Source organism: Salvelinus fontinalis, chromosome 7 (genome assembly GCF_029448725.1).
Source record: "Salvelinus fontinalis isolate EN_2023a chromosome 7, ASM2944872v1, whole genome shotgun sequence".
NCBI lineage: Eukaryota > Metazoa > Chordata > Actinopteri > Salmoniformes > Salmonidae > Salvelinus > Salvelinus fontinalis.
This window is the reverse complement of record NC_074671.1, coordinates 15,546,347-15,561,484: the sequence shown is the minus strand read 5'-3', so window position 1 is coordinate 15,561,484 and position 15,138 is coordinate 15,546,347. Positions and strand designations below refer to the sequence as shown.

At 44.1% G+C, this 15,138-nt stretch overlaps 1 protein-coding gene across 6 annotated transcripts in view; it reads left to right on the top strand.

Annotated features, from left to right (window-relative positions):
- The window catches only part of LOC129859054 (MAP7 domain-containing protein 2-like), a 25,601-nt gene extending 11,215 nt beyond the window's left edge, over positions 1 to 14,386 (top strand). For 3 of the 6 annotated variants that reach the window (XM_055928392.1, XM_055928393.1, XM_055928397.1), the window contains 11 exons: positions 1,953 to 2,042; positions 6,128 to 6,217; positions 6,336 to 6,430; positions 6,517 to 6,638; positions 6,750 to 6,946; positions 7,278 to 7,416; positions 10,021 to 10,222; positions 11,030 to 11,134; positions 11,323 to 11,380; positions 11,560 to 11,704; positions 11,800 to 14,386. In XM_055928392.1, coding sequence (XP_055784367.1) covers positions 1,953 to 2,042; positions 6,128 to 6,217; positions 6,336 to 6,430; positions 6,517 to 6,638; positions 6,750 to 6,946; positions 7,278 to 7,416; positions 10,021 to 10,222; positions 11,030 to 11,134; positions 11,323 to 11,380; positions 11,560 to 11,704; positions 11,800 to 12,082 — 1,526 coding nt within the window. In that variant the 3' untranslated portion in view covers positions 12,083 to 14,386. Of the gene's footprint in view, positions 1 to 1,952; positions 2,043 to 6,127; positions 6,218 to 6,311; positions 6,431 to 6,516; positions 6,639 to 6,749; positions 6,947 to 7,277; positions 7,417 to 10,020; positions 10,223 to 11,029; positions 11,135 to 11,322; positions 11,381 to 11,559; positions 11,705 to 11,799 lie in introns of all 6 variants that reach the window. The other 3 variants (XM_055928394.1, XM_055928395.1, XM_055928396.1) reach the window with 3 other exon arrangements.
- The last annotated feature ends 752 nt before the right edge of the window (positions 14,387 to 15,138 follow it).

The following is a 15,138-nucleotide window of genomic DNA, read 5'->3' as shown; positions in this document are numbered from 1 at the left end:
ACCTTATAGAATCCTACGGTATAGAATCCTACGGTATAGAATCCTACGGTATAGAGTCCTACTGTATAGAATCCTACGGTATAGAATCCTACGGTATAGAATCCTACGGTATAGAATCCTATGGTATAGAATCCTACGGTATAGAATCCTATGGTATAGAATCCTACGGTATAGAATCCTACGGTATAGAATCCTATGGTATAGAATCCTATAGTATAGAATCCTTTTGTATAGAATCCTACGGTATAGAGTCCTACGGTATAGAATCCTATGGTATAGAATCCTACGGTATAGAGTCCTACAGTATAGACTCCTACAGTATAGAGTCCTACTTTATAGAATCTTACTGTATAGAATCTTACTGTATAGAATCCTATGGTATAGAGTCCTACGGTATAGAATCCTACGGTATAGAATCCTATGGTATAAAGTCCTACGGTATAGAGTCCTACTGTATAGAATCCTACGGTATAGAATCCTACGGTATAGAGTCCTACGGTATAGAATCCTATGGTATAGAATCCTACGGTATAGAATCCTACGGTATAGAATCCTATGGTATAGAGTCCTACGGTATAGAGTCCTACTGTATAGAATCCTACGGTATAGAATCCTACGGTATAGAGTCCTACGGTATAGAATCCTATGTTATAGAATCCTATGGTATAGAATCCTATAGTATAGAATCCTTTGGTATAGAATCCTACGGTATAGAGTCCTACGGTATAGAATCCTATGGTATAGAATCCTACGGTATAGAGTCCTACAGTATAGAGTCCTACAGTATAGAGTCCTACAGTATAGAGTCCTACAGTATAGAGTCCTACTTTATAGAATCTTACTGTATAGAATCTTACTGTATAGAATCCTATGGTATAGAGTCCTACGGTATAGAATCCTACGGTATAGAATCCTATGGTATAGAGTCCTACGGTATAGAGTCCTACTGTATAGAATCCTATGGTATAGAATCCTACTGTATAGAATCCTATGGTATAGAGTCCTACGTTATAGAATCCTACGGTATAGAATCCTATGGTATAGAGTCCTACGGTATAGAATCCTACGGTATAGAGTCCTACTGTATAGAATCCTACGGTATAGAATCCTACTGTATAGAATCCTATGGTATAGAGTCCTACGGTATAGAATCATACGGTATAGAATCCTATGGTATAGAGTCCTACGGTATAGAATCCTACTCTATAGGATCCTATGGTATAGAATCCTTTGGTATAGAATCCTACGGTATAGAGTCCTACGGTATAGAATCCTACGGTATAGAGTCCTACTGTATAGAATCCTACCGTATAGAATCCTACTGTATAGAATCCTATGGTATAGAGTCCTACGGTATAGAGTCCTACTCTACAGAATCCTATGGTATAGAATCGTATGGTATAGAATCCTATAGTATAGAATCCTACGGTATAGAATCCTACGGTATAGAATCCTACGGTATAGTCCTACTTTGTAGAATCTTACTGTATAGAATTTTACTGTATAGAATCTTACTGTATAGAATCTTACTGTATAGAATCTTACTGTATAGAATTTTACTGTATAGAATCTTACTGTATAGAATCTTACTGTATAGAATCTTACTGTATAGTGTCTCTTACAGTGAATACAACCCTGGTACAGTCGGGAGTATCACCACCCTTTTCCCTTCTGCTGCAATTACTGATCTCTACCATTACTATACATCACTGGTGTTCTAACTAGCAGATGGATGGTAGATTTGAACTGAGATCAGTTGATGCTGTAGCATGCAGGCTCCAGTCGCACGTGTGTGTCTGTGTTTGTATCAGAGACTCATAGGTATGTATGTATACAATTGCACCACAGGTGTGTGTGTAGGTGTGCGTACACAGTACATATGTACGTATCATTTTATACTCAGGTGTGTGTGTAATGCTTTGCTTTCTCCGCTCTGCCACACCTGCTAACAGGTAACCCTAAGACCCCGCCCTCTCATGCTATTGGCTCAGCTCTGCCTCATCATCCCGCCTCTGCTGCCAGTCCCAACCAATCCAGGAACGGTACAGACCACCTGATACCCTTAGTGTGCAGTTGTTGTGTTTGGCTGCATGTGTGTTATGCTTTGTATTGCTAGTTCAAGACATTTATTCTTCCTCCGGGGCAATAAAGAATTCTATTCTATTCTATTGTGTCTGTATTCACAATAATGTTCATGCATTTTTTACATTTTGTCCCAAGTATCCTTCGTCCTATCAGATTGTGTGCTGTGTGTTTTGCAGTGCATTCTGCTGCCTTCCTGTGTGGCCATGGGGGGGGGGGGGGGGGGGGGGGGGGGGGTCTGTGCATGAATATGGATATGGTTGTTTTCACCACACATGTTGTCTCCCTTTGGTCCTTGGGGTCCACTAGCTCCTTCCAATCAGAGCAGAGAGTTCATATACTTCCTGTCTGCCTGCAGCAGTCTAACCACACATACACACAGCTGATAGGATAGGCAGAAGTCTCGACAACCCCCATCCCTCGAGACAAGTACTCAGACACACACTAACATAAAACCATCCTCTCTCCTTTGTGCTAGAGGATCCGTGTGTGAATCCATGTGTATCAATGTATACAGTGTATTCGGCAAAGTATTCAAACCCCTTGACTTTTTCCAAATTTTGTTATGTCACAGCCTTATTCTAAAATGGATTAAATACTTTTTATCTCCCTCATTTCCCCATAATGACAATGCGAAAACAGGTTTTTAGAAATGTTAGCAAATTTCTAAAAAATAAAAAACAGAAATACATTATTTACATAAGTATTCAGACCCTTTGCAATGAGACTTGAATTGAGGTCAGGTGCATCCTGTTTCCATTGATCATCCTTGAGATGTATCTACAACTTGATTGGAGTCCACCTGTGGTAAAATCAATTGATTGGACATGATTTGGAAAGGCACACACTTGTCTATATAAGGTCCCACAGTTGACAGTGTATGTCAGAGCAAACACCAAGCCATGAGGTCGAAGGCATAGTCCGTAGAGCTCCGAGACAGGATTGTGTCGAGACAAAGATCTGGGGAAGGGTACCAAAATATTTCTGCAGCATTGAAGGTCCCCAAGATCACAGTGGCCTCCATTCTTCTTAAATGGAAGAAGTTTGGAACCACCAAGACTCTTCCTAGAGCTGGCCGTCCGGCCAAACGGAGCAATCTGGGGAGAAGGGCCTTGGTCAAGGGAGATTACCAAGAACCCGATGGTCACTCTGACAGAGTTCCTCAGTGGACATGGGAGGACCTACCAGAAGGACAACCATCTCTGCAGCACTCCACCAATCAGGCCTTTATGGTAGAGTGGCCAGACGGAAGCCACTCCTCAGTAAAAGGCACATGGCAGCCCGTTTGGTGTTTGCCAAAAGGCACCTAAAGGACTCAAAGACCATGAGAAACAAGATTCTCTGGTCTGATGAAACCAAGATTGAACTCTTTGGCCTGAATACCAAGCATCACGTTTGGAGGAAACCTGGCACCTTCCCTACGGTGAAGCATGGTGGTGGCAGCATCATGCTGTGGGGATGTTTTTCAGCAGCAGGGACTGGGAAACTAGTCAGGATCGAGGGAAAGATGAACGGAGCAAAGTACAGAGAGATCCTTGATGAAAACCTCCTCCAGAGTGCTCCGAACCTCAGACTGGGGCGAAGGTTCACCTTCCAACAGGACAACAACCCTAAGCACACAGCCAATACAACATAGGAGTGGCTTCAGGACAAGTCTCTGAATGTCCTTGAGTGGACCAGCCAGAGCTCGGACTTGAACCCGATCGAACATCTCTGGAGAGACCTGAAAATAGCTGTGCAGCAACGCTTCCCATCCAACCTGGCAGAGCTTGAGAGGACCTGCAGAGAACTATGGGCTATTGTGTATAGATTGATGAGGGGGAAAAAACAATTGAATCCATTTTAGAATAAGGCTGTAACGTAACAAAATGTGGAAAAAGACAAGGGCTCTGAATACTTTCTGAATGCAGTGTAGATGGAACATACATTAGTCTCTTACTATACAACACGGAAGTCAAACTGAAGCCCAATCAGTGTGTCGGAGGTTTTGGTGAATTTGTGGAATAGTTGTTCACTAACTATGGTAGGCCGTCATTGTTGGTAGGCCGTCATTGTTGGTAGGCCGTCATTGTTGGTAGGCCGTCATTGTAAATAAGAATGTGTTCTTAACTGACTTGCCTGGTTAAATAAAGGTTAAATAAATAAATCAATATATTAAAAAAAGAACAACTGCAGAGTAATGTTCTAGTATTGTGTCTCCTATATGTGTGTATAGTGATTTGTGTGTATAGTGATTTGTGTGTATAGTGATTTGTGTGTATAGTGATTTGTGTGTATAGTGATTTGTGTGTATAGTGATTTGTGTGTATAGTGATTTGTGTGTATAGTGATTTGTGTGTATAGTGATTTGTGTGTATAGTGATTTGTGTGTATAGTGATTTGTGTGTATAGTGATTTGTGTGTATAGTGATTTGTGTGTATAGTGATTTGTGTGTATAGTGATTTGTGTGTATAGTGATTTGTGTGTATAGTGATTTGTGTGTATAGTGATTTGTGTGTATAGTGATTTGTGTGTATAGTGATTTGTGTGTATAGTGATTTGTGTGTATAGTGATTTGTGTGTATAGTGATTTGTGTGTATAGTGATTTGTGTGTATAGTGATTTGTGTGTATAGTGATTTGTGTGTATTGTGATTTGTGTGTATAGTGATTTGTGTGTATTGTGATTTGTGTGTAATGTGATTTATTTATAATGTGATTTGTGTGTTTCCTATTTGTGTGTAATATGATTTGTGTGGAATGTGATTTGTGTGTATTGTGATTTGTGTGTATTGTGTGTCTCCTTTTTGTGTGTAATGTGATTTGTGTGTATTGTGTGTCTTCTATTTGTGTGTAATGTGATTTGTGTTTATTGTGATTTATGTGTATTGTGATTTGTGTGTAATGTGATTTATTTATAATGTGATTTGTGTGTTTCCTATTTGTGTGTAATATGATTTGTGTGGAATGTGATTTGTGTGTATTGTGATTTGTGTGTATTGTGATTTGTGTGTAATGTGATTTATTTATAATGTGATTTGTGTGTTTCCTATTTGTGTGTAATATGATTTGTGTGGAATGTGATTTGTGTGTATTGTGATTTGTGTGTATTGTGTGTCTCCTTTTTGTGTGTAATGTGATTTGTGTTTATTGTGATTTGTGTGTAATGTTATTTGTGTGTATTGTGATTTGTGTGTATTGTGTGTCTCCTTTTTGTGTGTAATGTGATTTGTGTGTATTGTGTGTCTTCTATTTGTGTGTAATGTTATTTGTGTGTATTGTGATTTGTGTGTAATGTGATTTGTGTGTATTGTGTGTCTCCTTTTGTGTGTAATGTGATTTGTGTGTAATGTTATTTGTGTGTATTGTGATTTGTGTGTATTGTGTGTCTCCTTTTTGTATGTATTGTGATTTGTGAGTAATGTGATTTGTGTGTAATGTGATTTGTGTGTAATGTTATTTGTGTGTATTGTGATTTGTGTGTATTGTGTGTCTCCTTTTTGTGTGTATTGTGATTTGTGAGTAATGTGATTTGTGTGTAATGTGATTTGTGTGTAATGTTATTTGTGTGTATTGTGATTTGTGTGTATTGTGTGTCTCCTTTTTGTGTGTATTGTGATTTGTGAGTAATGCTATTTGTGTGTAATGTGATTTGTGTGTAATGTGTGTCTCCTTTTGTGTGTATTGTGATTTGTGAGTAATGTGATTTGTGTGTAATGTGATTTGTGTGTAATGTGATTTGTGTGTAATGTGATTTGTGTGTAATTTGTGTGTATTGTGTGTCTCCTTTTTGTGTGTATTGTGATTTGTGTGTCTCCTGTTTGTGTGTAATGTCATGTGTGTGTAATGTCATGTGTGTGTGTAATGTGATTTGTGTCATATGCATATATGAGTTCCCACCATATTTCAGTCCAATCCGAACCCTCCCCATTAGGGGAAGTGAACGAGTGTACAGTTCATGGAAGGTAGAGAAAATATGAATGTAGTATTAGTACTTGTGGGTTAAGAAGACTCCTACCTCTTCCTGTCCCTCTGGGGTGACTCTTTCTCATGCAACTCTCTGCAGTGTGTGACTTCCTGACACCACCCTCCCCGGACCAGCCAATCACTAAACGCCTCTCCAACTCTTCAGCCTCCCTGCACTCACCAGAAAGAGGTGTGTGTGTTGCCAAGCAACAGTATATAATATGACTCTCTCTTGTGTGTTTCTTCTTCGTTGTCTGTCTCTCTGCCCTATTATGACAATGCAGTGTGTGGTGTGTCCCCTCGCTTAGCATCCCCCAGCCCCCAGCGACCGGCCTACAAATGTTCCCCCTCCAGGAAGGCAAGCAATGGACCCCCGGAGGACAAGACCCCCAGAACACCCACAGTCAGTACCATAGATGTGTGTAAATGCATTTATATTACTACATTATTATTCTGAGCACACGTTCACTTCTTCTTTTGTGTTTTTAGACAGAGAAAGGCCCCACCTCCTGTCTGACTGACTCTTCAATGAGACGCCTCGAATCTCCGACCACGCCCACCCGAAGCTCCTCCCCCAGAGCCCATAGCAAAGCAGTGGGCACTCCCAAAAGGTTTCTTGGTTTTCCTGTTTTTTATTTTGAATTATAATATATACTTATTGTAAAGAAGCTATACCTACTACGTAGTATAAAATATACAAGTAAAGTGAATTGTTATTACAGGGTGAGGTCGACTAAGAGTCGTGCCCAATCCCCCTGCTCCCCGGGACAGTACCCTCCCTCCCCCCTCCGCCAGCGACCCCCGGTAACCGAGGGCAACCATGAGGCCAGGGGTCATGGAACCCTGGAGAGGAAGTCCTCCAAGCTGGACGCAACAGAGAAGAAGATCCCCAAGTCCTGCAGCAGAGACCTGGCGGCAGGTAGGTATGTGTGTGTGTGTGCGCGCGTGATTGCATGTGCGAGTGTGCTCGTGGTTGTGTTCAGAACTCACCACTGATATATGCTTTACCCTTGAGAGGAGAGAGAGCGGTGGAGGGAAAGAGAGAGAGATATATTGATAGAAAGAGAGAGAGAGAGAGAGAGAGAGAGTCTGCAACCTGAGCCACCCTAGAGGAGACAACAGAATGCTTCAGAGAAAACTGCTTTCATCAGTGTCTGCTGTACACCAGAGTCCTCTGTCTCTATGTCTCTGCCCCACTCCCCCTCTACTCCACCGCTCCCCACCTTCTCCCCTTTGCTCCCTCCTCATAGATTCTCCAGGTACGCCCACAGGCAGGAACGTTGCCGGGACAACGGATGCTGAGGAGGCGTCTAGACTGTTGGCTGAGAGGCGGCGTCTGGCCAGAGTACAGAAAGAGCAGGAGGACAAACTACGACAGGAGGAGGAGAGGTGTGTGTGTGTTTGTCGGGTCAGAAGGATGTACAGAGGGATATGTGTATTTTTTTAATACTTTTTTAATTGAACCTTTATTTAACAAGGCAAGTCATTTAAGAACAAATTCTTATTTACAGTGACGGCCTACCAAAAGGCAAAAGGCCTCCTGCGGGGACAGCGGGCTGAGATTATTTTTTAAATATATAGGACAAAACACACATCACGACAAGAGAGACACCACAACACTACATAAAGAGAGACCTAAGACAACAACATAGCATGGCAGCAACACATGACAACCCAGCATGGTAGCAACACAACATGACAATAACATGGTAGCAACACAACATGGCAGCAGCACAACATGGTAGCAGCACAAAACATGGTACAAACATTATTGGGCACAGACAACAGCACAAAGGGCAGGAAGGTCGAGACAACAACAATACATCACACAAAGCACCCACAACTGTCAGTAAGAGTGTCCATGATTGAGTCTGAATGAAGAGATGGAGATAAAGCTGTCCAGTTTGAGTGTTTGTTGCAGCTCGTTCCAATCGCTAGCTGCAGTGAACTGAAAAGAGGAGCGACCCAGGGATATGTGTGCTTTGGGGACCTTTAACAGAATGTGACTGGTAGAACGGGTGTTGTACGTGGAAGATGGCTGCAATAGATATCTCAGATAGGGGGAGTGAGGTTTTATAAATAAGCATCAACCAGTGGGTCTTGTGCCGGGTATACAGAGATGACCAGTTTACAGAGGAGTATAGAGTGCAGTGATGTGTGATGAGCATTGGTGGCAAATCTGATTGCCGAATGGTAAAGAACATCTAGCCGCTCCAGAGCACCCTTACCTGCCGATCTATAAACGATGTCTCCGTAATTTAGCATGGGTGGGATGGTCATCTGAATCAGGGTTAGTTTGGTAGCTGGGGTGAAAGAGGAGCAATTAAAATAGAGGAAACCAAGTCTAGATTTAACTTTAGCCTGCAGCTTTGATATGTGCTGAGAGAAGGACAGTGCACCATCTAGCCATACTCCCAAGTAGTTGTATGAGGTAACTACCTCAAGCTCTAAGCCCTCAGAGGTAGTAATCACACCTGTGGGGAGAGGAGCATTCTTCTGACCAAACCACGTTACCTTTGTTTGAGGTCATTGGAGGTCAGATCAAGGTTAAGGACAGAGAAAGCTTGTTGGGCACTAAGAAAACTTTGTTGTAGAGCATTTAACACAAAATCCGGGGAGGGTCCAGCTGAGAATAAGACTGTATCATCTGCATATAAATGGATGAGAGCGCTTCCTACTGCCTGAGCTATGTTGCTGGTGTAAATTGAGAAGAGCGTGGGGCCTAGGATTGAGCCTTGGGGTACTCCCTTGGTGACAGGCAGTGGCTGAGACAGCAGATGTTCTGACTTTATACACTGCACTCTTTGAGAGAGGTAGTTAGCAAACCAGGCCAAAGACCCCTCAGAGACACCAATACTCCTTAGCCGGTCCACAAGAATGGAGTGGTCTACCGTATCAAAAGCTTTGGCCAAGTCAATAAAAATAGCAGCACAACATTGCTTAGAATCAAGGGCAATGGTGACATCATTTAGGACCTTTAAGGTTGCAGTGACACATTCGAAACCTGAGCGGAAACCAGATTGCATACCCAAGAGAATACAATAGACATCAAGAAAGCCAGTCAGTTGATTATTGACAAGTTTTTCCAACACTTTTGATAAACAAGGCAAAATAGAAATTAGCCTATAACAGTTAGGATCAGCTTGATCTCCCCGTTTAAATAAAGGACGAACCGTGGCTGCCTCCCAAGCAATGGGAACCTCCCCTGAGAGGAGAGACAGGTTAAAAAGTTCAGAGATAGGCTTGACGATGATAGGGGCAGCAACCTTAAAGAAGAAAGGGTCTAAGTCAAGTTTAACGAGCTCCTTTAGCACCTCGGACTCAGTGACCGCATTCAGGGAGAAACTTTGTAGCGGGGCAGGGGAAAAAGAGGGAGGAGCATCGGGGCTAGTCGCATTAGAAGGAGTGGGAGATGAGGAAATGTTGGACAGTCAAAGAGGCATGGCTGAGTTAAATAGGAATCCTGACTTCATGAAGTGGTGATTAAAGAGCTCAGCCATGTGCTTCTTGTCAGTAAGAACCACATCATCAACATTAAGGGACATGGGCAGCTGTGAGGAGGAGGAGGAGGGTTTATTCTCCAGGTCTTTAACCGTTTTCCAGAACTTCTTGAGGTTGGACCCACAGAGAGAGAACTGCTGCTTAAAGTAACTAACTTTGGCCTTTCGGATAGCCTGAGTGCACTTATTTCTAATTTGCCTGAACGAGAGCCAGTCAGCCTGAGTATGCGTGTGCCGAGCGTTTCGTCAAATGGAATTCTTGAGGTGGAGCAACACTGCCAGATCACGGTCGAACCAGGGGCTGAACCTGTTTTTAATTCAAATTTTCTTTATGGGGGCGTGTTTGTTAACATTACCACTGAAAATGTCAAAAAGTAAGGTCTAAGCGTCTTTGAACAAGGGGATCAAGCTAAGTATTGTGTATTTACTGTGTGTGTTTGTGTGTGTGTGTGTGTGTGTGTGTGTGTGTGTGTGTGTGTGTGTGTGTGTGCAGGCTGAAAGCTGAGGAGGAGCTGAGGAGAGAGCAGGAGGCGCGGGAGCGGCAGGCGAGAGAGGCACAACGAGCAGAGGAGGAGAGAGAGAGACGGGAGGGGGAGAGAGAGAGACGGGAGGAGGAGAGGAAGAGCAGAGAAGAGGAGGAGAGAAGGACCAAGGAGAGACGATGGAAAGACATGCAGGATCAGCTGGACCGAGAGGTCAGGGGTCAGGGCTCAGGGCTTAAACTTCACAACAGGGGAGAATGACTGCCTCCTCACATTGAAGCCACAGAAGTTCAAGGCCAACCGTGGTACTGCAGGCATTGCAAACAGGAACATCCATTCTAGTGAATGGGAAAATGGCAATCCTCGTGGTGAATCTTTGTGTAAATAAAAAACTACATTTGGTACCAATGATTGCTTCTAATACACCATATTTGTGTCCTTGAGCAGATTATTTTAAATTCACACACAAGAAGTTATAACGATAATTTCTTTGATAATGGTAGCCTGCAGTACCACGGTCGGCCTTCAACTTGAGCTATTCAATGAGAGGGGGCAGCACTGAGCTAGCCTGCAACGTCACTTCCTGGAGTAGCTTAAACTGCTCATGTTATGCCTCCATGACACGCCATCTTAACTATTTGGCTTCAATGCGCTATTGAGTCTTTACATAGGAATGAATGGTGTCACATGATGCGATGGCTTTGCCCATTCATATATACAGTCATTGGGCATCACCGCTGCATGTGACGAAGATGTTTAGTCACAGATAGTCAATATGTGACCTCTCCGAGGCCATGTTGCCATGTTTCTAGCAGTTTCAGATCTATGTGGTTGATATACATGGCTCTATCTGCCACATTGTGCTTTTAGCCCTGAAAAGGAAACTGTAGCCAGGTGAGTTCACTCCCTACTTTTGCTCTCTGATCCTACATATTATATCTGACCCAGAGCTTCCTAAATTCTAATCAGTTCAGGGAATTAATGAAGTGTGTGCGTGTGTGTGTGTGTGTGTGTGTGTAGAGAGAGGAGGCGTGTCTGCGTGCTCACAGGGAGGCAGAGAGGAAGAGGCAGGAGAGAGAGCTGCAGCAGGTACAGGAGGAGCAGGAGAGACTGCAGAGGAAGAAGGTTAACACACAGACACACACACACACATACCTTAATCCCGAATATGCTGCCATTTAAGCTGTGTCCCTAAACTCCTGTGTGTGTGTGTGTGTGTGTGTGTGTGTGTGTGTGTGTGTGTGTGTGTGTGTGTGTGTGTGTGTGTGTGTGTGTGTGTGTGTGTGTGTGTGTGTGTGTGTGTGTGTCCACAGCGGATTGAGGAGATCATGAAGAGGACGCGTAAGAGTGAAAAGGACTCCTCATCCTCAGGTATAAACAAACACACACACACAGTAAATACTGCAGGGTGACTCAGCGGCAGGCACAGTTAGAGCTCCCCCGTGTGGTGGACAGGGTTGTATTGTTACTTTGTGTTACTCTTGACTATCAATGCATGCAGGTTTTGAGTTACTTACTAGGTGTGACCAACCCCCTCCCCTCTTTCTCAGGTGTATGTGATGTGAACAGGGGCCAGGCAGGGCAGGTCAGGGAGCTGGATCAGGATGAGTCCCCCCTCATCACGCTGGGCCCCCTGGAGAGAAAGACCTGTGGAGGGGACGAGCTGTCTGACGGGGTACAGTCTATGGACGTCAGGTGAGCTGCACACACACACATACACGCATGCATGCAAATGCACACACAATCCCATGTGGTAACAGGCATATTTCACACTGTATCTGTCTCCCCAGCCCTGTGTCCAGGGATGACTTGGGTATCGTTCAGGACTTCTCTCCCGTCAGCGAGGCGTTAAACAGCATGAGTAACGCCCGAACCCTGGAGCACCTCCTGGACCTCACCACCCTGCCAGAAACACCCCCCTACCCCAGGCTGCAGCCAGGCAGTGCTGCAGCCATGGGAGACCTCAACAAGAACCTGCTGATACAGGGTTATAACCCCGCCTCCTTAACTAGCTCCTCCCCCAGGTCCGCCCAGCTTCTCCACAGCCTCAGCCCTGGCAAACTGGACGTCTAGTAACGAGGGAACACACACACACACACACACACACACACACACACACACACACACATACACACACACACACACACACACACACACACACACACACACACACACACACACACACACACACACACACACACACACACACACACACATACTGCATATCCCACACACTGTGCAGTTCTGCTCTAATATTCATTATCCTCTTTCGCCAGGGTATTGTATAGGACTATTGGCTGTTGGGTGAAAAGAGAAGCTAGGAGCAGCAGGGGGGTCTCTGCTCTCCTCCTTCCTCACCAAAACTAGAGAGTGGGACCAGCTCCACCCCCCCCCCCCCCTCTCTCTTCAGGGGAGAGGCCATCCCCATGCACACCTGGACTCCACAGAGAGCAACTGCTCAATGTCTGGCTCCCCCCTTATATCTACAACTCAACACATCTACAGCTGAATTCCCCTATGTAAACACACACTGACATGTGCATACACACACACACACACACACACACACACACACACACACACACGGTTAATACTCTCCCAGTAAAGTAAAGCTTTTTCTCTATGCTCTGGCTGTATGATATTGTGTATAAAGGTGCGTCAGTGTTTGGAGGCTGATGTAATATGGTTGTGTTATCCTCCTGTAGCATTAATTATGTGGTTAACACTGACCATGTAGCACCTTCACTGGAGAACACCTCCTCCTGTATATACTGTATACTGTTACACAGCTGTAACTCTAGGTAGAAGTTGCACCTAACCACAGATCTAGAATCAGATTATTCTAACTCTCATTAACCTTAACCTTTGGTCAGATGAAAATGTAATCTGACCCTGTATCAGTGGTTAGGGGCAGCGTTTGCCTATTTGTTGTAACGACTACGTTAGGAGTTTCTTTCTGTCAGTGTTTCTAGTGGTGGTCGGTTATGATCATCACAGCACCACTGACACGCTGTACTGCTGCTGTTCACCAGGAGTCTACAATCGCTATGTAGAACTCAGCTAGCCAGTCTAAATGTTTGCATCCTGCAACTGGAGAACCTACTCATCTACAGATGTGGATGATATAGTACAGTAAGACAAAAGTCTGGCCTCAGTTGATATGCTTCTGTCCACCAACGCACCATAGCTTTAGTGGTGCGTAAAAAAACACGTGGAACACTGAAGCATTTCTTATTATAATCTGAGCAAAAAGAAAACTGTGAACAGTCTTGTATTTCTTGCTATTTGCAGGGCTGGGGGATATTGAAAAGATGTGGTGTGTGTTTTTGGCTTGCTGTGTGTGCGCTAGCTGTGGTTTAGTTACTGTCTGGTCGTGTAACAGCTCTGAAAACACTCATCCCTACTCTGTTCTGGAAATACTACTCTCTCTATCTTGCCTCTGCTCTGAACTGGACTGTATATGCTGCAACTCACAGTTCTAGCAACTAGCAGTCAACCTACAGCAGGGGTCTCCAACTTTGGAGCTACTAGGTGGTCCTGGAGCTATTGGGTGTGCAAGCTTTCGTTCCAGCCCTATAGTAACACACCAGAGTCCACTAATCATGGTCCAGACTGAAGATGGCGATTAGAGCAGGGCTGGAACAAAAGCCTGCACATTCAGTTAGTGAACCCTGTCCTACAGTATCTCATCAGTCTGTGTAATCACTCAGTCAATCAACAGCTATATTCACTATGACTGTGGCATTACCTCATGGAGATCTATCTCACTACAGAGGACACTTCAGTCTGCTGTCTACTACTGCTGGGAATTCTACCAATCATACATGCTTCCTGTACTGTAACGGTCTTGTACTGATCTTACTGTAACACTTGCCTTGCTTTGCTCTCAGGGTCAGCATGTGTGCTCCCTCCTCTCAAGGTTTCAATCTCTGTTTCAGTTCCCCCTGAAGGGTACTGTGAGGTGTCAACCACTCCTCACAACCCAGCTAACCCTGTGAAGGGATGGCCACTGACTAGTGTCTATAATGGCTCTAATGTTGATGCTGTATCTCAATTACTGGACTAGAGTAGGTAAAGGCCTGGAATGTCTGTTTATCTTTGCTGTCTTCAGTGCACTTGACTCTTGATTTAGTTGCCATGTCTGTCCGTCCATCAGCCAGTCCGTCCATCTCTCTTCCTCTCTCTTTCTGTGCTCGTTCATAATCTAATGCTTTCTTTGTATCCCAAGGGTAAATTAAGTATATTTAAGACTTAAGGTCAGAATGTTATTCACTAAAAATCAGTTAACACTGTCACTGCAGCTTGGTGGAATATATAACTGTAGACGTGGTGCATGGATCTAACTGCTGAAAACAACAATAAAATGTCATCAAGCCATGTCTGTGACTTTGTTTATAAACACCGAGAACAAACAGCATACCCCCCTCCCTTTGCCCTCAGAGCAGCCTCAATTTGTTGGGGCATGGACTCTACAAGGTGTTCGAAGGGCGTTCCACAAGGATGCTGGCTATGTTGCCTCCAATGCTTCCCACAGTTGTGTCAATCAATCAATCAAATGTATTTATAAATCCCATTTTTACATCAACTGATGTCACAAAGTGCTATACAGAAACCCAGCCTAAAACCCCAAACAGCAAGCAATGCAGATGTAGAAGCACGTGGCTAGGAAAAACTCCCTAGAAAGGCAGGAACCTAGGAAGAAATCTAGAGAGGAACCAGGCTCTGAGGGGTGGCCAGTCCTCTTCTGGCTGTGCCAGGTGGAGATTATAACAGAACATGGCCAAGATGTTCAAATGTTCATAGATGACCAGCAAGCTCAAATAAAAATAATCACAGAGGTTGTCGAGGGTGCAACAGGTCAGCACCTCAGGAGTAAATGTTAGTTGGCTTTTCATAGCCGATCATTCAGAGTTAGAGACAGCAGGTGCGGTAGAGAGAGAGTCGAAAACAGCAGGTCCGGGACAAGGTAGCACGTCCGGTGAACAGGTCAGGGTTCCATAGCCGCAGGCAGAACAGTTGAAACTGGAGCAGCAGGACGAGTTGGCTGGATGTCCTTTGGGTGGTGGACCATTCTTGGCACACAGGAAACTGTTGAGTATGAAAAACCCAGCAGCTTTGCAGTTCTTGAC